The sequence below is a fragment of the Mobula birostris genome, chromosome 27, assembly GCF_030028105.1.
Source record: "Mobula birostris isolate sMobBir1 chromosome 27, sMobBir1.hap1, whole genome shotgun sequence".
Classification (NCBI taxonomy): domain Eukaryota; kingdom Metazoa; phylum Chordata; class Chondrichthyes; order Myliobatiformes; family Myliobatidae; genus Mobula; species Mobula birostris.
The window spans coordinates 2347532-2373950 of NC_092396.1; the positions used below are offsets into that span (position 1 = coordinate 2347532).

General features: G+C 48.9%; 1 protein-coding gene across 8 annotated transcripts in view; it reads right to left on the minus strand.

The window, feature by feature from the left end:
* LOC140188712 (polyhomeotic-like protein 2) overlaps positions 1-26419 on the minus strand; it is a 237767-nt gene that overhangs the window by 108732 nt on the left and 102616 nt on the right. For all 8 annotated transcript variants that reach the window (XR_011883363.1, XM_072245266.1, XM_072245263.1 and 5 more), the window contains one exon: positions 5035-5193. Coding sequence is in view for 7 of the 8 variants with exons in the window: in XM_072245266.1 (XP_072101367.1) it covers positions 5035-5193 (159 nt within the window). In the remaining variant the exon portion in view is untranslated. The remainder of the gene's footprint in view (positions 1-5034; positions 5194-26419) is intronic.

Genomic DNA, 26419 nt, shown 5'->3' on the forward strand with positions numbered 1-26419 from the left:
AATGTTGTTTTATTTGGTTTTATATATGTACAGTCAGATGGTAATAAACTTGAACTTAAAGACTGAGTGTGAGGTTGGTGAGGTTGGTGTAGTCAGCAATTCACTGCCCTGTCTGTCTTGGTCAGCGATGTGATTTGGGCATTGTACAACTCTGATCACAGGCTGAACCAGCTTCAGAGTTGGCTACAAGCTAATCTTTACATCAGTGTCCAATTCGAGGACGAGGGACCGTAACGGCCAGGTCTCTGGGATCAAATGCACAGTGATTAGTGTGGTGCTATAACAGCTCGGGGCGTCAGAGCTCAGAGTTCAATTCCAATGCTGCCTGTAAGGAGTTTGTCCTCCCCGTGAACCATGTGGGTTTTCTCTGCATGCTCCAGCTTCCTCCCACAGTCCAAAGATCTACCAGTTGCTAGGTTAATTGGTTATTGTAAATCATCCTGAATTAGGCTCCGGTTAAACCGGGGTGGAACTCGTATCGCACCAAGTGGCAGCCTCTTTGAGCTCATCTGTGAAAGACAGCTTAATTCCTCTCTTTAATGTCTCTCTAAGGTCGGGGTTCTGTCGAAGATTCTGATCTGCAGGTGGCACTACTTGTCATATGTCGAAAGATTGGAGCGACTGGGCTTGTATACTCTGGAATTTAGAAGGCTGAGAGGGGATCTTATTGAAACATGTAAGATTATATGCTGCAGGCAGGAAGCATGTTCCCGCTGATGGGTGAGTCCAGAACCAGAGGCCACAGCTTAAGAATTAGGGGTAGGCCATTTAGAACGGAGTTGAGGAAAAACTTTTTCACCCAGAGAGTGGTGGATATGTGGAATGCTCTGCCCCAGAAGGCTGTGGAGGCCAAGTCTCTGGATGCTTTCAAAAAAGAGATGGATAGAGCTCTTAAAGATAGCGGAATCAAAGGTTATGGGGATAAGGCAGGAACTGGATACTGATAGTGGATGATCAGCCATGATCACAGTGAATGGCGGTGCTGGCTCAAAGGGCTGAATGGCCTACTCCTGCACCTATTGTCTATTGTCATTCAAACTGCCACAAACGGGACAAGTTTCCATTCCTGGAACCTGCTGACCGACCGTTTTCCAACATTCTCCATGTGAGGCTTGGAAGACAGTGCCTCTGGGACGTGGCCCTGCACGATCCTGTGGATGACTGATTTCAGGCCAGTGTTACCAGCTGAGGTGTTGCGGGAGACGGGGCATCACGATTTCACTGCGGTGGATGTATGGAAAACAAACACAGCAGACTGTCACCCTCCCCTTCCGCTGTGAAGTGGGTGATATCTCTGTCCCTTGTTAGTGGCATGTTGAACTGTGGGGTAAATAATGACTACAGATCATGGTCTCTCTTTGGGTGCTTAGCAGGTACTGGGTGAGTGGCAGGTACTGATGCTTTTTGCTGAGGAGAGGTTGATGTGTTGTTGCTTGCTGCTGCTTGTGCGAGGGAGTCGGGAGTGGGGGTTTTGTTTTTTTGCTGAACCTGGTGGGGGGGAGGAGAGGTTGATGCATTGTTGCTTGCTGCTGCTTGTGCGGGGGAGTCGGGAGCGGGGAGTAGGGGCTTTGTTTTTTTGCTGAACCTGGTGGGGGGAGGAGAGGTTGATGCATTGTTGCTTGCTGCTGCTTGTGTGGGGGAGTCGGGAGTGGGGAGTAGGAGCTTTGTTTTTTTGCTGAACCTGGTGGGGGGAGGAGAGGTTGATGCATTGTTGCTTGCTGCTGCTTGTGCGGGGGAGTGGGGAGTGGGGGCTTTGTTTTTTTGCTGAACCTGGTGGGGGGAGGAGAGGTCGATGCGTTGTTGCTTGCTGCTGCTTGTGCGGGGGAGTCGGGAGTGGGGGCTTTGTTTTTTTTTTTGCTGAACCTGGTGGGGGGGAGGAGAGGTTGATGCATTGTTGCTTGCTGCTGCTTGTGCGGGGGAGTCAGGAGTGGGGGCTTTGTTTTTTTGCTGAACCTGGTGGGGGGGAGGAGAGGTTGATGCATTGTTGCTTGCTGCTGCTTGTGCGGGGGAGTGGGGAGTGGAGGTTTTGGGGTTCTTCCGTTTCTCATGGATGTCTGCGAAGTAGTTCAGTTTGTATATTGTTTACATTCTCTGTTAATAAATGGAACCATTTAAATCGGGGGTTGCTGGGAGTGTGGCTCAACACACCAGAAGGGCCTATACCGTGTTGGATCTCTAAATAAAAAATAAAAATAAACATTGCACACACAAACCCCATGGAACAATGCAGATAACAATGAAGCTGCACACTAGCTGTCTGTGAGCATTCCATACCTGGGGGAGGGGGAGACATTTTGTTTTGTTCTAGATACCCAACATCTGTAGCATATCACAATAACCAAGCTTATGTTTTTCCAAGAAGGATCCAGTCCCATTTTATCAGAATGGACCAGTAGGCAGCATTAAAACTAGCCATTATCACGCAGACTTCCGACTCTGTACGGAGCAGACCATTCTAACGGGTTGCACCACCGTCTAGTGTGGAGGGAGCACTGCACAGGATCGGGAGAAGCTGCAGAAAGTCATAAACACAGCCAGCTCCATCATGGGTACTTGTCTCCCCAGCACTGAGGACATTTTTAAAAGGCGATGCCTCAAAAAGGCAGCATCCATCATTAAGGACCCTCATCACTCAGGACATGTCCTCTTCTCATTGCTACCATCAACGAGGAGGTACGGGCAAAACAGCTTCTTTGCCTCTGCCATCACATTTCTGAATGGACAATGAACACTATCTCTCATTTTTCTCCCTCTCTTTTTGCACTACTTTTTGTACTACTAGTGCAAAGAGAGAGGGAGAAAAATAGAGATAGTGTTCATTGTCCATTCAGAAATGTGTGTGTGTGTGTGTATATGTACTGATATAAATCTTTTTATTATTTTATATTGCAATGTACAGAACAACAAATTTTTATGACATATGCCAGTGATACTAAACTTGATTCCGATCCTGAACACTCAGTGCAATTAGCTCATACTGCCCCCTCTGCAGGGAAGACTCTGCAGTGAAATCTGACCCACGTGCTGTTCCACTTTATCCTCCTCTCTCACTCTCTCCCATAAACCTGATTTGGCTGCCTGTCTTTCACCCCCTACTCGATCAGGCCATTTCCTCTCTCCATTTCTGTCCTCGAGCCTCCAAGAAATAGTACTTACAAATTTAATTGAATCGTAGTCTGCACAGAAGCTACTTACTGCCACCGATCTCCCTCATCATCTTCGAAGAGGTCTAATTTGTTTTTGCAAATTTCATTCCGCAGCCTTTTACGTTTGGGGGTGATTCAATTACAACTGGACACAGGGGCAGCTTGGAACAGATCCATCCTGCGATGTGTGCTAACAGACAGGCATTACCAATCTACATCCCGGGCTGACCGGGGCCAGTCCTTGCTCGGCTCAAAGCTCAGCGTGACACAGAGATGCTGGCATTCATGTTCAACAAACAGAGTACAGGAACAGGCCTTTGGCCTTTGATGACTGTGCTGACCACGGGGCTGAAACACCAAGCTGTTGAACAGAAAATACTACAAAAAGTGGTGGACATGGCGCAGTCTGTCATGGGTAAAGCCCTCCCCACCACTGAGTACATCCAGAGAGGGAGCAGCATCCATCATCAAGGACCTGAAACTCCCGATAACCCCAGTTTACATCACTGATGTTGTGCCCCTGAGCACACCAGGTTAAGAAAGGCAAGTGGTGATGGACCAGGTTAATGAGAGATCAAAGTGGCTGGGTCGGGTGACACTGAATCTCCAGTAATGACATCAAGAAACACAAGGGGGATCATTTTCATCCAGGCCATGCTCTCCTCTCTTTACCACTGGGAACAGAGTACAGGAGCCTCAAGTCCCACTTCATCAGGTTCAGGAACAGTTATTACCCCTCAATCATCAGGCTCCTGAGCCAGAAGGGATAACTTCACTCACCGGTGGTAAGGAAGGCACATGCCATGTTAGTATTCATTTCAAGAAGGCTTGAATACAAGAGCAGGGATGTGATGCTGAGGCTTTGTAAAGCTCTGGTGAGGCCTCACCTTGAGTATTGTGAACAGTTTTGGGCTCCCCTAAGCAAAGATATGCTGGCCTTGGAGAGGGTCTAGAGGAGGTTCACAAGAATGATTCCGGGAATGAAGATAATGGTAGCAACGAGAAGAGGTCACGTCCTGGGTGATGGGCGTCTTTATTGACGATTGCTGCCTCCTTGAGGCATCACCTTCTGAAGATCCCACAGTTATGAGATGTGTGGGACCCTGTGGATCTTGCCAACGTTCAGTTTCATGCAAAGGCACAATGTTTTCTGTCAAAGTACCACATGGCTGGGCGTCCTCTCCCCGGTTGGGTGACGGTGTAGGGTTATTTTTCTGAGAGATTAACCTCCCTGCACATGCCTGTAATGTTTATGTGATCAGCTGTACACGCGAAATTTTCCAGTATTTACAGTACAGTTCAACTCCTCTGTGGACGGACCCAACCCTGGCTGTGAAAGGAGCAGGGTTGGGGATGGGATTAGCAACCCCATCATGTAAAAGCCCAGAGCTACAGAAACTTCAACAGAAGCTCCAAAGGCTCCATCCCTGGGAGAGGAAGGATACAGCAAGAAGCTGGGCTTCGCCTGGAGACAACATGAAACACTGGCCCAGGACAGAGGTCTCCGACAGCTGCTGTTGGTGGCCTATGCCCCAGTAGAGGTGACAGGCTTAACTCAACTAACTACAGTACACCTATTCCGTATGTTTCCAGAAGGTTCTTAGTTTTTCTGGAGCAGGGGTCACGTCACTTGAACCTGGCTATTAATCGGGGTATGGTTATCACGGGGGATGGTGTTATCTCCAGTCGGAGTATGAGACTGCTTTATTTCTAGTATTTCCTTCTGTTTTTTTGTTCATGTCACACTTGGTAAAACATTAACCTTTGAGTTTTATGCCTCATTCTTGAGATCAGAGAACCATCTGGATCAGTGTCACCAGATTCAACACAGCCCCCCACCCCCCGATCCTTGTGTCACCCCCTCCCGCCCCTCCATGCCACTGCTTACCTGCTGCACAGCTGCCAGGCTCTGCAACTGTGCGCTGCTCAGGTGCTGCTGCTGGAGGGCTGCAGTCTGCAGCATCAGGTGCTGCTGTTGCGCCGCATACATCTGCTGCAGGTACTGGGCGGCAGTGTTGGGCTGGCGGTGTAGAGCCTGCTGAATCACCTGTGTACAGGACAACAGCTGGTTAGAACAGCAGAACAACCATCGTGTACACCCGGCACAAACAGTACAACCATCGTGTACACCCGGCACAAACAGTACAACCATCGTGTACACCCCGGAACCAACAGTACAACCATCGTGTACACCCGGCACAAAGAGTACAACCCAGCGTGTACACCCGGCACAAACAGTACAACCATTGTGTACACCCCGGCACAAACAGTACAACCATCGTGTACACCCCGGCACAAACAGTACAACAATCGTGTACACCCCGGCACAAATAGTACAACCATCGTGTACACCCCGGCACAAACAGTACAACCATCGTGTACACCCTGGCACAAACAGTACAACCATCGTGTACACCCCAGAACAAACAATACAACAATCGTGTACACCCCGGCACAAATAGTACAACCATCGTGTACACCCTGGCACAAACAGTACAACCATCGTGTACACCCCAGAACAAACAATACAACCCGGCACGCACACCCCGGCACAAACAGTACAACCATTGTGTACACCCCAACATACACAGTACAACCTGACATGTACACTCGGCACAAATAGTACAACCATCGTGTACACCCCGGCACAAATAGTACAACCCAGCGTGTACACCCTGGCACAAACAGTACAACCATTGTGTACACCCCAACATACACAGTACAACCTGACATGTACACGCGGCACAAACAGTACAACCATCGTGTACACCGGGCACAAACAGTACAACCATCGTGTACACCCCGGCACAAACAGTACAACCAGCGTGTACACCCTGGCACAAACAGTACAACCATCGTGAACACCCCGGCACAAATAGTACAACCATCGTGTACACCCTGGCACAAACAGTACAACCATCGTGTACACCCCGGCACAAACAGTACAACCAGCGTGTACACCCTGGCACAAAAGTACAACCCAGCGTGTACACCCTGGCACAAACAGTACAACCATTGTGTACACCGGGCACAAACAGTACAACCCAGCGTGTACACCCTGGCACAAACAGTACAACCCAGCGTGTACACCCTGGCACAAACAGTACAACCATCGTGTACACCCCGGAACAAACAGTACAACCCAGCGTGTACACCCTGGCACAAACAGTACAACCATCGTGAACACCCGGCACAAACAGTACAACCCAGCGTGTACACCCTGGCACAAACAGTACAACCATCGTGAACACCCGGCACAAACAGTACAACCCAGCGTGTACACCCCGGAACCAACAGTACAACCATTGTGTACACCCTAACATACACAGTACAACCTGACATGTACACTCGGCACAAACAGTACAACCATCGTGTACACCCCAGAGCAAACAGTACAGCCCGACGTGTACACCCCAGAACAAATAGTACAAACCAAAGTGTACACTCTGGCACAAACAATACAACCCAACGTGTTCATCCAGGCACAAACAGTACAACCCCGACATGTACACCCAGAACAAACAGTACCTGGCGCACACACGACACAAACAGTATAACTCAACGTGTACACCCCAGCACAAACATTACAAAACAGTACACACACCCAGTTACAAGCAGTACAACCCGACGTGTACACCCTGGCATGAACAGTACAGCGCAACGTGTACACCCGGCACAAACAGTACAACTCAACATTTACATCCGGCACAAACAGTACAACTCAACATTTACATCCGGCACTAACAGTAAAACCTGATGTGTACACCCCAGAACAAACAGTACAACCTGACATGTACACCCCGGTTTAAGCAGTACAACCCGACGTGTACACCCCAGAACAAACAGTACAACCCGACGTGTACACACCAGCACGAGCAGTACAACATGGCACACACACCCACTTACAGGCAGTACAACCCAAAGTGTACATCCCGGCACAAACACTACAACCCAACATGTACATCCAGCACAAACAGTACAACCTGACGTGTACACCCCAGAACAAGCAGTACAAAACGATGCATACACCCAGTTACAGGCAGTACAACCCGGCACAAGTAGTACAACCCAACGTGTATGCCCCGGAACAAACAGTACAGCCTGACGTGTACACACGGGCAGAAACAGTACAACCTAACGTGTACATCCGGGCACAAAGAGTATAACCCGATGTGTACACTCCGCAATAAGCAGTACAACCTGACGTGTACACCCCGGCACAAGCAGTACAACCCGACACGAACACCCCCTACAAACAGTACAACCAGAAATGTACACAAAGGCAGAAGCAGTACAACCCAGCATGTACATCACGGCACAAATAGTGCAACTCGACGAGTATACCTTGGAACAAACAGTACAATCTGACGTGTACATCCTGGCACAAACAGTGCAACCCAATATATAGACCCTGGCACAAATAGTCCAACCCGATGTGTACACCCCATCACAAAGAGTACAACCCGACGTGTACACCCTGGCATAATCAGTACAACCCGAGTTGTACACCCTAAGACAAACATTACAACCTGACGTGTACACCACAGCACAAACAGTACAACACAGCATGCACACCCAGTTACTGGCGGTACAACCCGATGTGTACACCCCGGCACAAGCAGTACAACCTGACGCGTACACCCCGGCACAAACAGTACAACATGGCATGCACACCTAGTTACAAGCAGTACAACCCGACATATACGACCTGACACAAAGAGTACAACCCGACGTGTACACCTCGGCAGAAGCAGTACATCCCGACGTGTAGACGTGTAGGCCTGGCCAAACACAAACTGAACAACAACCAGTTTGGCTAAATGCAGACTGGCCCAGCCAAATGCAGAACAGCAACCATTCCAACCAACTGAAACTGTTGAACCAAAAACACAAACCAAACACCGACCATCTAAACCAATCATCAACTGACCCGAACCAAGCCTAGCTCAGAAGCTATCATTTACCTGAATCATTCAAAACCTCTTGCATAATCTCACTACTAAACTGACACCCTCCCAACTCCAGAGAATCTCATTTCCGGTCTCGCTGTCTGGCAACAAGTTCAAATCTGACGCAAGCAGCTAGTGAAGTTGGAACTGTGCTCCAAGTAACCCAGTGATGGTGAAGCTCCCACAGTGGGAGGAACCTCCAACTGGATAGTTCAGCGAACATTGGTGCTCGTGAACCAGATCCCTGCTATGGGTAAATGGCCCCTCTGCCTTGTGGGCAGCCTCGGGAGAGACGAAGACCGTGGGAGTAAACCCCTAAGGTGGCTGGACGTCATCGAACATCCTTCCGGCAGCTCCTGCAGCCAAGCTGGTGCCAAACGTATTGCTTCACTTTCCTTTGAACTACACCAGTGAGGCCGAGAGGGGGATCTTGACGACTGGGCATCTTAGGATCTCCACACCTTCCGCCCAGGCATACTCCATTGACACTTGAGACAGACGGACACCATCATCATCATAAATCGAATTTAAAAAGTAGTGCAAAGAGAGAGCAAAAACAGTGAGCAACAGACACAACACGCTGGAGGAACTCAGCAGGTCTGGCAGCATCAATGGAGATGGACAAACAGTCAACGTCTCAGGCTGAGACCCTTCTTCAGGACTGGAAAGGAAGGGGAAAGATGCCAGAAATAAGAAGGTGGAAGGGGCGGGGGAAGGAGGACAAACTAGAAGGTGATAGGTGAAGCCAGGTCAGTGGGGGAGGAGGGATGAAGAAAGAAGCTGGGAGGTGATAAGTGAAAAGGTAAAGGGCTGGTGATTCATATGCTGGCACAAAATGCTGGAGGAACTCAGCAGGGCAGGCAGCATCTTTAGAGGAGAATAAATAGTTGATGTTTTGGGCCGAGACCTTTCATCAGGGACTGGAAAGGAGGGGGGAAGACACTAGTATAAAAAGATGGGGGGAGGACAAGGATGACAAGCTAGAAGGTGATAGGTGAAGGCAGGTGGGTGGGGGAGGTAAAGGTCTGGAGTGGAAAGAATCTGAAAGGAGAGGAGAGTGGACCACGGAAGAAAGGTAAGGACGAGGGGCACCAGGAGCAGGTGATGGCAGGTGGGGAGAAGAAAAGCAGTAAGAGGCCAGACTGGGGAATGGAAGGAGGAGGAAGGGGAGCACAAATATTGAGGTAGTGTACGCGAGTTCATTGTCCATTCAGAAATCTGATGGCAGAGGGGAAGAATCTGTCCCTGAAATGTTGAGTCTGTGCCTTCATGCTCCTGTACCTCCTCCCTGAGAAGACAGCATGAACTCTTTAAATTTAATACTCACTCCTCCTTCCACAGATGCTGCATGACACCCCTCTCCCCCCCCAGTGTTTCCAGCTTTTCTGTTTTTATTTCAGATGTGCACAGGATCAGAAAAAGCTCTCTAACATCCAGGACATCTTCAAAAGGTGATGCCTCAAAAAGGCGACATCCATCATTAAAGACCCTCACCATCCACTGCCCTCTTCTCAATAATATCATCAGGGAGGAGGTACAGGTACAGGACATGCCCTCTTCTCAATAATACCAGCAAGGAGGAGGTACAGGAACCTGAAAACACACACTCAATGTTTCAGGAACAGCCTCTTCCCTTCTGCCATCAGATATCTGAATGGACAATGAACACATGGACACTCTCAGGATTTCTTTTTTTGCTATTTTTGCACTACTTACTTAAATTAATTTTTACATATTTCTTATTATAAGCTATAGTTTAAAAAAATTATTATGTATTGCTGTGTAGTGCTGCCAAATACAAATTTCACAACATATGCAGTGATACTGAATTTGATTCTCAGCTGATGGAATCTGTAATCTGAAGAAACAGTAACATTGTGCTGGTGGAAGCTGCAGTAATGAAGGTTTACAACTTTGCTATCACTGCAGAAAACTGACTGTCTTGATAAATTGTCCATCACAAGGAACAAATCAACTCTTGATTGACCCTTGCTGGAGAGGTCAAGAGGGCAACAGGGCACATTTTTGCATGTCAAAGGTGACCTGAATGAAATGAAAGCTGTCTCCCAGCTGCCACTCCATCAGGGAGGCGGTGATCTCTCGAACTCTGCTCCCAAACCCCACAATAATCCCTCACCAGCAAACAAACACAATGGACAGTGTTGTTAGGCAACACAATCTGACTGCCAGGTGCCGAGACCGAGGATTAAATACAAAGGCCAGCAGGCTGTATTTCATTAGCACGTGGACAGCCACGGTCAGTGGGAACCGTGCACCATCCAAACCCCCCTCCACTGTGAGCCTCACTCTAACGTGGACAGCGAGGAGGATGGAGGTGACGGTTACTAGAAACACGAGAGTCAGGACACTGGAATATGGAGTAACTCACAAAACACTGGAGGAACTTAGCAGGTCAGGCAGCGTCTGAGAAGGGAAATGGACAGGTGAAGGGTCTCAGCCCAAAACACTGACTGTCCATTTCCCTCCACAGATGCTGCCTGGCCTGCTGAGTTCCTCCAGCATTTTGTGTGTGTGTGTGTGTGTTGCTCGGATTTCCAGCATCTGCAGACTTTCTCTTGTTTGGGAGTTCCTCCAGTGTTTTTTGGGTGCTACTCCTTATAATCAATAGCACATTGAAGTTGAACCACTTTACAATGGCCTGAATTATCTCTAAGTTCCTTCAACATCCCAGGACCTGTCACGTATCCATACCCTACATAGGTTGGGACTCGTGCGTGGTTTCTGGTCCTTGATCATAAGACATGGAAGCAGAATTAAGCCATTCAGCCCATTGAAGTTTGCTCTGCCATTCTATCATGGCTGATTTATTATCCCACTCAACACCATCCTCCTGCCTTCTTCCCATAACTTTTGATGTCCTTACTAATCAAGAACCTATCAACCTCCTCTTTAAATATACTCAATGACTTGGCTTCCACAGTCCTCTGTGGCAATGAATTACACAGATTCTCCACTCTCTGGCAAAAGAAATTTCTCCTCGTCTCTGTTCTAAATGGATGTCCCTCTAATCTGAGGCTGGGCCCTCTGGTCCCAGACTCCCCCACTACAGGAAACATCCTCTCCACTTTCACTCTATCTAGGCCTTTTGATATTCAGTAGGTTTCAATGAGATACCCCACTCATTCTTCTAAATTCCAGCGTGTACAGGAACACTCCTCATACATTAACCCTTTCATTCCCAGAATCAGTCTCGTGAATTTCCTTTGGACCCTCCCCAACGCCAGTACACCCTTTTTCAGATAAGGGGCTCAAATCTGCTCACAATACTCCAAATGTCGTCTGACCATCGCAGATGAAGGGGTGCCTCCAACGTTCAGCAACACAGCACAAGCAACAACATTAAAAGCAAGTCCCTTTCCCACCCATCTACCCGCTCACACACATAGACCTCACACCTCCAACTCCAGGACAGGCCAACTCTGGACCTTCCTGTGCCTGTGGACCACCTTGGTCCCGGACTCTCAGATTCACAGATATGGGCTTCCCACCTACAGAGGAGCCATCCAGGGCTTCGACCTTCTATCTCCTACCCCTGAATTTTCGACCTCGGTTTAAGACCTTCGGCTTCTCCCTGCAGATTCAAGAGACTCTGCTTTTCCTGGAAATATGGAGCAACACACACACAAACACAAACACTGGAGGAACTCAGCAGGCCAGGCAACATCTATGTTGAGAAATTGTCTGAGAGAGCAAAATTTCCATCTCTGTAGACGCAGCCTGACCTGCCAAGTTTCTCCAGCTGTTTCCGTGTGCTGTTCCTGAATCCACAGGCATGGTTGAAGGAGTGACCTGCATCCTTACTGTGTCCTTCAGAACATTCCAGTGCTTGAGAAATGTGGCATAATGTTGCAGCTCTGTAAAACCCTGGTCAGACCACACTGGGAATATTGTGTTCAGTTCTGATCACCTCATTTATAGGAAGGATGTGGAAGCTTTAGTGAGGGTGCAGAACAGACTTACCAAGATGCTGTCTGGATTAGAGAGTGTGTCTTATGAGCCGGCTACAGCTTCTCTTTTTGGAGCGAGGAGGATGAAAGGTGATTTGATAGAGGTGGACAAGATGATAAGAGGCATAGATAGAGTGGACAGCCAGGGACATTCCCCCAGAATGGAAATGGCTAATACAAGGGGGCATGATGTTGAAGTGATTGAGGAAAGTATGGGGGGGAGGGGGATGTCAGAGGTAGTTTTTCACTCAGAGAGGGGTGGATGAGTGGAACACTCTGCTAGAATTGGTGGTAGAGACAGTTACATCGGGGACATTTAAGAGACTTTGAGACAGACACATAGATGATAGAAGAATGGAGGGTTATGTCAGAGGGAAAGGTTAGATTGATTTTGGAGGAGGTTTAAATGTCGGCACAACATCGTGGGGGGAAGAGACTGTACTGTGCTGATCTATGAGATCACAACCTGACTGGGACAGTCCAGGGTGCAGGGGGTCACACTGAAAATCAGGCAGTCAGCCTAGGATCTGTGGGGGGGGGGTCACGGAGGAGATGTTTGGTGTCTTGTTCGGGTGAGCTTCTTCTCACCTCTCTGACATGAGTGTTGCTCAAGAAGGAAACGAGAGGCAGAGACGGGATGGACTGATGTTTGATGAATACAGAGGAACGCACAGCAGCTATGTTACTGAGAACACATCCTGCACAGTCGGGAAATACATGGAGCTTAGAAAAATAGAGGGCTATGGGTAACCCTAGGTAATTTCTAAAGTACATGATCGGCACAGCATTGTGGGCTGAAGGGCCTGTATTGTGCTGTAGGTTTTCTATGTTCTATGAAAGCTCAGCAACATCCCTACTTCCTGAGGAGAGCTGGACTAATACTCACATCACTCTGCAGATGCGCAGTGGAGAGCACCACGACAAGCTGCGTCACCGCTCGGTATGGAAACTGCACTGAGGGCGACAGGAAGGCTCGAAATTGACCAACGCATCACTGGCACCAGCCTACCGGTCATCAAGGACATATATACAGAAAGGTACTGGAAAAAGGCCAGTAACATCATGAAGGATCCCACCCACCCTGCTCACGGACTGTTTGTCCCACTCCCATCAGAGAGGAGGCTACGTAGCATCCACACCAGGACCACCAGACTCAAAACCAGTTACTTTCCCCAAGCAGTAAGGCTAATCAACACCTCCACCCACTAACTCACCCCTTCACACCCCCAACCACCACTCCTTTATCATTTCCTGTCAGAATCACTTTATGTACAGACACGCCAGTGCCTAGCGTCACTTTGTGGGCATATAATCAATCTATGTGTATAAGCTCACAAATATCAGAAAATCTGCTGGAAATCCAAAGTGACACGCACACAATGCTAGAGAAATTCAGGTCAGCCAGCATCCATGAAAATGAACAAGCTGTCAAACCTTTCATTGGGACTGCAAAGAAAGAGGAGAAGTCAGGCTATGAAGGTGGGGGGAGGGGAGGAGGAAGTACAAGGTAGTAGGTGATAGGTGAAACCGGGAGAGGGGGAGGGGATGGTAAGGAGCTGGGAAGTTGATTGGTGAAAGAGATAAAGGGCTGGAGAAGGGGGAATCCTATAGGAGAGGGCAGAAGGCCATAGAATAAAGGGAAGGGGGAGGCAATTACTGGAAGTTCGAGAAATCAGTGTTCATGCCATTAGGATGGAGGCTACCCAGACGGAATATAAGGTGTTGTTCCTCCAAAGTAAGTGTGGCCTCACTGCAACAGAAGAGGAAGCCAGAGACTGACGTGTCAGAGTGGAAATGTTGGAGGTGCATAAGTGCTCAGCGAAGCAGTCTCCCAATCTATGGTGGGTCTCACTGATATACAGCAGAACACACCGGGAGCATCGGATGTAGTAGATGACCCCAACAAACTCAGAGGTGAAGTGTCACCTCACCTGGAAGGACTGCTTGGGGCCCTGAATGGTAGTGAGTGTGGAGGTGTGTGGACACATGTAGCACTTGTTCCATTTGCAAGGGGAAGTGCCAGGAGGGAGATCAGTGGGGAGGGATGAATGGACAAGGAAGTTGCATAGGGAACATCCCTCCCCACTGATCTCCCTCCTGACACTTATCTTTGCAAGCAGAACAAGTGCTATACCTTCCCCTACACCTCCTCCCTCACTACTGTTCAGGACTGCCCCAAACAGTCCTTCCAGGAGAGGCAACACTTCACCTGTGAGTCTGTTGGGGTCACTGACTGTATCTGATGTTCCTGGTGTGGCCTCCTTTATATTGGTGAGGCCCAACGTGGATTGGGAGACCACTTCGCCGAGCACCTACTCTCCGTCTGCCAGAAGAAGCGGGATCTCCCAATGGCCACCCATTTTAATTCCACTTCCCATTCCCATTCCGATATGTCAGTCCATGGCCTCCTCCACTGTCACGATGAGGCGACACTCAGGTTGGAGGAACAACAGCTTATATTTCGTCTGGGTAGCCTCCAACCTGATGGCATGAACATCGATTTCTTGAACTTCCAGTAATGTCCCCCTTTTCTCCATTCCCCATTTCCATTTCCCTCTCTCACCTCATCTCCTTACCTGCCCAGCACATCCCTCTGGTGCTCCCCCCTTCCCTTTGTTCCTGGCTTCTGCCCTCTCCTGTCAGATTCTCCTATCTCCAGCCTTGTATCTCCTTCACCAATTGACCTCCCAGCTCTTTACTTCACCTCTCCCTCTCACCTGGTTTCACCTGTCACCCTCACCCCTCCCTCTCACCTGGTTCCACCTGTCACCCTCACCCCTCCCTCTCACCTGGTTCCACCTGTCACCCTCACCCCTCCCTCTCCCCTGGTTCCACCTGTCTCCCTCACCCCCCTCACCTGATTTCACCTGTCACCCTCACCCCTCCCTCTCACCTGGTTTCACCTGTCATCCTGTGGCTCTTCCCCTACTCTCGCCACCTTCTTACTCTGACTTCTGGTCTTTTTTTCTCCAGTCCTGCTGAATGCCCTTGGCCTTAAGCATCGACTGTACTCTTGTCCCTGGATGCTGCCTGGCCTGCTGAGTTCCTCCAGCATTTCCTGTGTCCTCTATGCAGCACTCTGGTTTTTGAAGGCCCATCCGCCAAAACTATCCTTTTGACCCTATCTACCTGTGACACCACTTTCATGAATTATGGGTCTGTATTCCCAGATCCCTCTTCTCTATGCACTGGTCAGTGCCCCACCATTCAGCTGGTCGTCCCAAAATGCAACATCTCTCACTGTCTGCATTAAATTCCATCTGCATTTTTCCAACTGGCCCAGATCCCACTGCAAGTTTTGATGGTCTTCCTCGCTGTCCACTACACCCCCAAATCTTGTTGTCGTCTGCACATTTGCTGATACAGTTAACCAGATCGTTGATAGAGATGACAAACTACAACAGACCCGGCGGCGATCCCCGCGCACTCCGCTTGTCACAGGCCTCCAGTCGGAGAGGCAACCATCTACTACCACTCTCTGACAACACACACCAAATGCTGGAGGAATTCAACCGCTCAGGCAGCCTCCATGGAAAGAAATACAGCCGGCGTTTCGGTCATTGGGGTGCGCGCGTGTTTGTGTGTATGTGTGTGAAGGGATTCTGCATGTGGGTGAATGTCTGCGTCGGTGGGGGTCAGGGATTCCTCTGGCATTTGGTGTGTACCGTCCACAGTCAGAGACACGCTCCCCCACCCCCACCCCCTGCACACAATGCCCCACAGACACAGAGACCCACCATCTCACAGGGATAGATCCCACACAATCTTTAATATACATTTCTTACTGTAATTTATAGTTCTTAAATTATGTATTGCAATATACTGCTGAACAAATTTCACAACATACACCAGGGATAATAAACCAGATTGTGACACACACACACAAATCAACACACTGACACCCACCCACACGCAGAAACACCTACACACACACACACACAGCCAAGGACACCCACAGAAACTCCCCCCCCACACACACAGAGTGTATTGTTTCGCCGCTGTGGGTGCCGACGCGTCACTCCTCCACAGCCCCTCTCCCCAGGTGTGTCCCGGGGGCGATCCCACGCCACGCCGAGGAGAGCCGCAGACAAAGACCGGGGAAACAACGGGATACCGCGGCTGTCCCGTGGGGCTGGAGAAGGGCCGAGACACGGCCGGGTTACACAGGGCAAAAACACCACTAGGAAAGGCCACTCTTCAAGCAAAAATAAAAACCACCGATTAACAATTAAAACTAAAAACAGATGGTCTTTATTGTGAGGGGCCAGAGCACTCCGGAGGCAGCGATATCCTCTGTAGTTGTCACCAGGGAGATAGATGCCCGTTACAGAAGGAAACAACGAACGCACACGGAATACCGGAGGAACTGAGCAAAGTCAGGAACCGAGATGAAGGGTCTCGGCCCGGAACATCAAGTCAGTCACGTTTAATATCACCAGTACAAGTCGTGAAATTAGTTGTTTTGCCGCGGCAGTACATTGCAATATATAATACTTTTTTTTCAAAAACTATAAATTACTATAAGTATATTTTAAAAAGTGTTGTCACCGCTTATTCCCCTCGAAAGATTGCCGAGTTCCTCCAGCATTTTGTGCGCATTGTTCCGGTTTTCCAGCATCTGCAGAATCTCTTGGTTTATAATTTTTCAAAAGTATAAATTACAATAAGAAATATGTTTTTAAAAACTGTTGTCGATTGTTTATTGCCCTCCACAGACTGCCGAGTTCCTCAGGATTGTGTGTGTGTTGCTGTGGATTTCCAGCATCCTGCGTTATACTTACAACCCCATCCTGCAGGGAGACGGATCCGGCGGACACCCAGGGAAGTCAGACTCAGCAGCCCTCACTTTCAGGGAATACTTCAGGCTACCGTGTTTTCCATACCGGCTCAACCCACAAAGGCCGGGGCTTTGAGCAGGAACTCCCGCTCTTTCGCAGACGGAGGTCAATAATCCGCCCCTTGAGCTCTCGCCGCACCAAACGCAAGCGCCGAGCTCTCCGCCACAATGACTAAGACCTTTTCCTTTGTGCCGGATTGATTGTCAGTCGCCCAGAGGGCCCCCCGGCCGTATCCAGGCAACGGAGAGGAGAAGGGGAGGGGGTGCTTTGGGAGCCTTTCCCCTCCCAGGGGTGAACCGCCCGCCTCGGAATTCCGGGACCGGGACCAGACCGGGACACCGGAGAAGGGAGTGCGGGGGCCACAAAACAAGATCCACGATGCTTGGCCAGGCTCCCTGGTGGCCAACATTTTGATGCGATTACAGAGACGGCACGACAGTGGCTATATTTCATCGGGTGTTTGCGCACACTTGGTATCTCACCAAGGACTCTCACGAATTTCTGTAAAGGACCACGGTGCGCATTCTCACTGGCTGCATCTCCGTCAGGTATGGAGGGGCCACTGCACAGAACCGCGCAGAAAGTTGTAAACTCAGTCAGCTCCATCATGGGCACTGGCCTCCTCTGCACCCAGGTGTCTATCAAAAGGCGGCATTCGTCCCCAAGGCCTTCTTAACAGTCAGTTCAAACAGGTCCGGGGAGAGAAGGGCTCCCTCTCTCACCCATGTCAAAGCACCTCCCTCCTCCCTCAACAGTGAGGCACCCGTCACTCACCTCCAGAGCAGTCTGAGGGTGGGGTCTGGAGCTGGGTAGTGCAGGACAGTCAGTCCCCCCCCCCCCCCCTTCCTGCCTTTCCCGGGGATCCTCCACTTTGTCTGGTCCCAATGCAGGGACGGGTGAGGATGTGACATTATTTACTTCCATGGAGATCCAAGCCAAGCTCGGAAAAGGCCCTTCCATCCCAATGGAGCCCTGGCCAGAGCTCATAATGATGGCATCCATCATCAGGGACCCCTACCACCCAGAACATGCCCTCTCCTCATTGCTACCATCGGAGAGGAGGTACAGGAGTCTGAAGACACACTCAAAGTTTCAGGAACAGCTTCTTTCCCTTCATCAACAGATTTCTGAATGCACAATGAACCAGTCTACACTACCTCACTAATTTTCCTTTCCTTTCTTTTTGCAGTACTTACTTAATGAAAAAACTGTACATTGTTTTGTAATTTAGTTTTTATTATGTACTGCTGCTGCAAAACAACAGATTTCACAACCTTTGCCAGCGATTCTGATTCTGAAATATGCTTGCAATATGCTTGAGCCGGCCAGCGAACCTGCAGTTCAAAGGAGCAGCAAGCATTTATTCAGCAGGGCAGAGGTCACAAGTGGTAACCATGGTTACCACCTCACAGCCACCAGGGCCATCAATTACTCCACACACACATTAAAGGGAATGAATGGGGAGCTCATGTAAAAGTCAGCTCTGGTCAGTGTCCAGCTTGCCTTTGTTCAAAGTTCAAAGCAAATTTATTATCAAAGTACATATACATAGGGTGGAACTCTAGCCTAGTTTTACAGTACCAGCGACCCCGGTTCAATTCCTGCTGCTGCAAACTGTAAGCAGTTTGAACATTCTCCCCATGACAGCGTGGGTTTCCTCCGGGTGCTCTGGTTTCCTCCCACAGTCCAAAGACTTACCGTTTGGTCGGCTAGTTGGTCATTGTAAACTGTCTCATGAGTAGGCTGGGGTTAAATCAGGGGTTTCTGAGTGGCACTGCTCGAGGGGCCTATTCCTCTCTGTATATCAATCAATCGATCAATAAATAGGATATATGTCACCATATACTATCCTGAGATTCATTTTCTTGCAAAGAAACACAACAGGATCAATGAAAAACCACATCTAACAAGACCCAACCACACCCAAACAACCAATGTGCAAAAGACAACAAACTGAGCAAATGCAAAAAGAGAAGATAATAATAATAAATCAATAAACAATAAATATCGAGAACGTGAGATGAAGAGTCCATGAAACGTTGTGGGAATAGTTCAATGATGGGGCAAGTGAAGTTATCCCCTTTGGTTCAGGAGCCTGGTGGTGGAGGGGTTGAATCTGTTCCTGAACCTGGTGGTGAGGGTCCTGAGACTCCTGTATCTCTACCTGATGACAGCAGTGAGGAGAGGGCATGGCCTGGGTGGTGGGGGTCCCTGACAATGGATACTGCTTTAGGATTAGGTCCATTTTACCCTGGGCTATAGGGAGTTGTCTCAGATACACCCAGCGCCACATTCTTTACCTGATCTGCTTCATGCAGACCCGAATCTTTCAGGGAAATTATTCCTGGATGAAGGCAAGCCATTTTATCATGGAACAGGGCTACCCCAGAACCCAGGCAAATCGGCCCCGATTTTGTGGGTCGTTTTGAATGTTTCCTGAGGCAAAATGGCTACAATTTAGGAGGAATGTCTTTAGTGTGAAACTTGCTTCAGAATTTGTGTTCAGTTGTCACCATATGGTGTCACCCACCGGAAACTGGCCACAACACCCCTGGACCGCCATCTCTGCTTCCTCACTGGTCCGTAAAGATCTCTAGTGTGATTCACCTCGCTTTCCCACCGCTCACCTCACAGTGGTCATTAAACTGTGTATAGAGAGATAGAGAGAGAGAGAGAGAGAGATAGATAGAAGGAGAGAGATAGAGAGAGGGAGAGAAAGACAGGCATAGATGGGGAGACATGCAGTGGGAGAGTGGGAGGCAGAGAGAGGGGTAGAGGCAGAGAGAGAGGGGGTAGGGTGAAGAGAGGGGGCAGGGTGAGAGAGATAGAGAGAGAGGAAGAAAAATAGGTAGAGAGAGGGAGAGGCAGAGAGGAAAAGTGAGGGAGAAAGGGATTGAGAGAGGGAGTGAGAGAAAGGAAGAGAGAGAAAGGGAGAGAGAGAGAACACGGGAAAGAGGCACAGAGAGGGAGCGAGATTCAGAGAGTGACAGAGACAGAGAGAGAAAGTGGAGGAGGGGACAAAGGGTGGGGACAGAGAAAGATAGACAGCAAGACTGTCAGAGAGAGAGGAGGGGGTGTGGCTGGGGAGTGAGGAGGGAGTAGGCCTTGTGAACAGAGTGGGTAATGCTTGCACTGAAAGGCTTCCCCATGGCTGCCCCTGACACCAACATTTTGATAGGTACATAGATAGGAAGGTTGTGGGAATCAGGCCAAACATGGTCAGATAGCTCTGGTGTGGACAAGCATCCTGATGTGTGTGGATGAGCTGGAATGCGCTCTGTGACTCGATGACATTCCCGGGATTGGGCAATGGGAAAGATTTTAGAGCGGGGTTCCCAACTTTTTTTATGCCATTGAACAATGCCATTAAGCAAGGAGTCTGTGGAGCCCAGGTTGGAAACCCCTGGTTTAGAGGGATATGGGGCAATGTAGGGGACCACAAAATGTCCATTACCCTCATTCACCTGTGGGACAGCGTTGGACATGATGGGTGTTTAATTTGAAACACTGTCCCCTCTGCCTGCCCCAACTACATGGACAGTTTAAACCAACCGCTCCGGGCTCTGATCACGCACTCCAGCAGCACCCTGGACCACACCCTCCGCTGCTCTACCATCAACTTCATACTTAAATGTGGACAACAGTTTCACCCAGACACAGGAACTCTGAGATAGGGAGATTCGGCACCTTCTGCAAGGAATTAATTACTGACAAGCTCACGGCCACAGAAACTTGCTTCAGAACAGAGATGAGGAGGAATTTCTTTAGCCAGAGGGCTGTAAGTCTGTGGAATTCATTGCCACAGACGGCTGTGGAGGCCAGATCATTGAGTATATTTAAGGAGGAGGTTGATAGGTTCTTGTATCTTTTCCCTTCCAATGATTCTTTTAGTTGATCTCTGTAGTTTTTAAAAGCTTCCCAATCCTCTATCTTTACGCGAATTTTTGCTTTGTTGTATGCTCTCTCTTTTGCTTTTACATTAGCTCTGACTTCCCTTGTCAGCCACGGTTGTACTATTTTGCCATTTGAGTATTTCTTTGTCTTTGGAATATATCTATCTCGCACCTTCCTCATTTTCCCCAGAAGCTCACACCATTGCTGCTCTGCTGTCATCCCTGCCAGCATCTCCTTCCAATTTAGTTTGGCCAACTCCCCTCTCATACCACTGTAATTTCCTTTACCCTACTGAAATACTGCTATATCAGACCTTACTTTCTCCCTATCAGATTCCAAGTTGAACTCAATCATATTGTGATCACTGGCTCCTTTTATCTTAAGCTCCCTAATCGCCTCCGGTTCATTACGTAACACCCAATCCAGTATAGCTGATCCCCTAGTAGGCTCAATGGCAAACTACTCTAAAAAGCCATCTCATAAGCATTCAACAAACTCACTCCCTTGAGATCCATTTTCAACCCGATTTTCCCAACCGACCTGCCTGATAAAATCTCTCATGACTATCATAACATTGCCCTTTTGACAAGCCTTTTCTATTTTCTGGCTGAACTTTTTATTCTGTACTTTCCTCCGCAGGTCTGGTTTCAGGTGGGCTCTGCGAGATCTCAGATTCCTGTTCATGAACAGCATTGCAGGTGTTTGATTTGTCATCACACAAACAAAGTTTCAATAACAACAAGGAAATTGTCCACCCTGTACTGTGGAGAAATGTCCTCCTTGTCCATTGCTTTAATGGACTTACACAGAAACATATAACATCTACAGCACAATATAGGTCCTTCGGCCCACAAAGCTGTGCTGAACATGTCCTTACCTTAGAAATTACCTAGGGTTACTCATAGCCCTCTATTTTTCTAAGCTCCATGTACCTGTCCAGGAGTCTCTTAAAAGAGCCTATTGGATCCGCTTCCACAACCATCGCTGGCAGCCCATTCCATGGATTCGGACCCCATGATCCTTCTGATCCTCCACAATGCCAAGAGTCTTACCATTAATACTATATCCTGTCATCATATTTGACCTACCAAAATGAACCACCTCACACTTATCTGGGTTGAACTCCATCTGCCACTTCTCAGCCCAGTTTTGCATCCTATCGATGGCCCGCTGTAACCTCTGACAGCCCTCCACACTATCCACAACACCCCCAACCTCTGTGTCATCAGCAAATTTACTAACCCATCCCTCCACTTCTTCATCGAGGTCATTTATAAAAATCACAAAGAGTAGGGGTCCCAGAACAGATCCCTGAGGCACACCACTGATGACCGACCTCCATGCAGAATATGACCCGTCTACAACCACTCTTTGCCTTCTGTGGGCAAGCCAGTTCTGGATCCACAAAGCAATGTCCCTTGGATCCCATGCCTTCTTACTTTCTGAATAAGCCTTGCATAGGGTACCTTATCAAATGTCTTGCTGAAATCCATATACACGACATCTACGGCTCTACCTTCATCAATGTGTTTAGTCACATCCTCAAAAAATTCAATCAGGCTCGTAAGGCACGACCTGCCTTTGACAAATCCATGCTGACTATTCCTAATCATGCCTATCCAAATGTTCATAAATCCTGCCTCTCAGGATCTTCTCCATCAACTTACCAACCACTGAAGTAAAACTCACTGGTCTATAATTTCCTGGGCTATTTCTACTCCCTTTCTTGAATAATGGAACAACATCTGCAACTCTCCAATCCTTTGGAACCTCTCCCGTCCCCATTGATGATGCAAAGATCATCGCCAGAGGCTCAGCAATCTTCTCCCTCAATTCCCACAGTAGCCTGGGGTACATCTCATCTGGTCCCAGTGACTTATCCAACTTGACGCCTTCCAAAAGCTCCAGCACATTCGCACCCTTAATATCTATATGCTCAAGCTTTTCAGTCCCCTGTAAGTTATCCCTACAATCGCCAAGATCTTTTTCTGTAGTGAATACTGAAGCAAAGTATTCATTAAGGACCTCAAGACTTGCTGAAGGCTTGGATAAACCTTTCAGCTAACCCATTTGTTGCTGAGTGGTGAGGAGCTGAGTTGAAATATCTAATGTCATTTTTCTTCATGAAGTCAGAATTCACCTTTTCGATTTCCTGTTGTAATTTGTGGTCCACATCTCAGCTACTGTTGGGTGATCAGTATATAACTGCCATCAGGGTCCTTTTACCCTTGCAGTTTCTTAACTCAACACACAAGGATTCAACATCTTCTGATCTTATGTCATAGCTTTCAAATGATTAGAAGCCATTCTTTACCAGCAGAGCCACGCCTTCCCCTCTGCCTACCTTCCTATCCCTCTGATACAACCATCCTTAAGCCATGATTCAGTGGTGGCCATACCTGACAATAGTGCAACAAGATTATCCATCTTATTTCTTATACTCTGTGCATTGAGATATAACAGTTTGAGTGCTGTATTTGCTACCCTTTTTGATTCTGCATCCCTAATGTACTGATACTCACGCTGTTGGCTGCAATTACGCCCCATCATCGCCTGCCCTTCCTGACAGTCTGACTGCACGCTATCTTTGCTTTTTTACCATCTGTCCTATCCTGAGTCCCTTCACTCTGGTTCCCACCCCCCTGCCAAATTAGTTTAAATCCTCCCCAACAGCTCTAACAAACCTGCCCGCAAGAACATTGGTCCCCCTCTGGTTCAGGTGCAACCTGTCCGTTTTGAACTGGTCATACCTCCCCCAGAAGAGATCCCGGTGATCCAAGAACCTGCATCCTGCCCCCTGCACCAGCTTCTCAGCCACACATTTATCTGCCACACCATCCTGTGTCTACCCTCACTGGCACATGGCACAGGCAGCAATCCAGAAATTACTACCAGGAAGGTCCTGCTTCTCAGCTTTCTGCCTCGTTCTCTAAATTCTCTCCTGAGGACCTCATTGCTTTTCCTTCTTATGTCATTGGTTCCAATATGAACCAAGACATCTGACCGCTCTCCCTCCCCCTCCAAAATGCTGTGGACGCGATCCAAGCTGTCCCTGACCCTGGTACCTTGGAGGCAACGTACCATCGGGTGTCCCATTCACATCCACAGTATCTCCTGGCTATTCCCCTGACTATTGGGTCCCCTATCATTACCTCCGGCCTCTTCTCCCTCTTTCCCTTCCGCACCACGGATCCATGCTCCGTGCCCTCAGTGCTATAACCCGGTCTCCATGGCATTCTCCTGGAAGGTCATCCCCAACAACAGCATCCAAAGTGGTCTACTTATTTTTGGCAGGAATGGCCACAGAGGTGCTGTGTACTAACTGCCTATTCACATTTCCATTTCTCCTGACAGTCACACAGCTACTTGCATCCTGCAACTTCAGGGTGACTATTTTGCTGTACACTGAACTTGGGTTGAATGGTGGACAACACCTATAAAATGCTGGAGGAAATCAGCAGGCCAGGCAACATCTATGGAAAAGAGTAAACAGTCAACGTTTCAGGCCGAGACCCTTCACCGGGTCTGGAAAGGAAGAAGTCGGAGTAAGAAGATGAGGGGAGGGGAGGGGAGGAAGAAGTACAAGGTGGTTGGTGATGGGTTAAACCAGGAGATGGGGAGGGGTGAAGTAAAGAGCTGGGAAGTTAATTGGTGAAAGAGATAAAGAGCTGGAGAAGGGGGAATCTGATAGGAGAGGGTAGAAGACGATGGAAGAAAGGGAAGGAGGAGGGAGCACCAGAGGGAGGTGATGGGCAGGTAGGTGAGAGGGGGAAATGGGAATGGGGAATGGTGAAAGGGGGGGGTGGGGCAATTACTGGAAATACGAGAAATCGATGTCCATGCCATCAGGTTGGAGGCTACTCCGATGGAATATCAGGTGTTGCTCCTCCGACCTGAGTGTGGCCACATTGCGACAGTAGAGGAAGCCATGGACTGACATGTCGGAATGAGGATGGAAAGTAAAATTGAAATGGGTTGCCACCGGAAGATCACCCTTTTTGTGGCGGTCAGCGGTGGTGCTCAGCAAAGCAGTCTCCCAATCTACGTTGGAGCTCGCCAATATACAGGAGGCCACACCAGGAGCATCGGACACAGTTACTGACCCTAACAGACTCACAGGTGAAGTCATCTCACCAGGAAGTACTGTTTGAGGCCCCGAAAGGTAGTGAGGGAGGAGGTGTAGGGACAGGTGCAGCACTTGATTCGCTTGTAAGGGAAAGTGCCAGGAGCGAGATTAGTGGGGAGGGACAAGTGGACAAGGGAGCCGTGTAAGTGGGGAGGAGAGAACAATGTGCTTGGTGGTGAGATCCCGTTGGAAATGGCAGAAGATACGGAGAATTACGTGCTGGACATGGAGGCTAGTTTGGTAGGTGAGGACAAAAGCAACCCTATCCCTAATGGAGTGAGGGCAGACATGCGTGAACTGGAAGGGATGCGGGTGAGGGCAGTGTTGATGGTGGAGGAAGGACAGCTCCTTTCTTTGAAAAAGGAGGAAACCTTGGTAGTTCTGGAATGAAAAGCCTCATCCTGAGAGCAGATGTAACGAATACAGAGGAACTGAGAGAAGGGCATGGCATTTTTACAAGTGACAGGGTGGGAAGAGGTAAAGTCCAGATGGCTGTGAGAGTCACTGTGGGTTTATAAAAGATATCGGCAGATAGACTGTCTCCAGAAATGGAGACAGAGAGATCGAGAAAGGGGAGAGAGGTGTTGGAAAAGATCTTGTGTTTGAAATGTGGATAAATAGGACTGACTTAGTCAGCATTGGATCAGTACGGCCTGTAGAACAACTCCTCTCCATCTGAGGTAGGTGTCACAGTGTTCTGAGGACACGATCCCTGGTCCTAGGTACGTCCACGAGGGCAAATCCCTCCCACAGGGAGAGGCTGAGGAGTCCCACCAAAACCTTCAGCTGGTTCAACGGCTGATCTAGAGTGAACTTGCAGATGACGCTTCTTGTAATGTGAGACTGTAAGACCAGAGGACACCGCCACAGACTACAGGGACATGCATTTAGAACAGAGATGAGGAAGAATATCTTAAGCCAGAGAGTGGAGAATCAGTGGATTTCATTGCCACAGTCAGCTGTGGAGGCCAGGTTTTTGAGTATATTTAAAGCAGAGTTTGATAGATTTTTGATTAGCAGGATTAACAAAGGGTACAGAGAGGAGGCAGAGAGAAAGGGGTTAAGAGGGATAATAAATCAGCCATGATGGAATGGCGGAGCAGATCAATGGCCTAATCGTGCTCCCATGTCTGATGATCTTTTGGTCCTCTCCTGACAGATGCTGCCCGACTATCCGAGTTCTTCCTGCACTGCACTTTTGGTAACATGTAGAGGAAAGGGGGGTGATAGATGGTGAGTGGGGAAGGGTGGGAGGGAGGGAGGGGAGGTGAAGGACAGTGAGTTGGTGGGAGGGATGGGAGGTGATGCACAGTGAGTAGGGAGGGAGGGAGGGGGGGTTTGTGGGGTTTTATCCCTTTGTCGTGCGTCCTGCGGGTCAGGACACCAGCTCACTTTACACAAACAGACTCACACAGCAACTGGTCTGATGAGAGGGAAGAATGGGGCTTGTCTTGCTGTCCGTCATGTTCTAACAAACATTGGCCCGTAACGTTGGCAC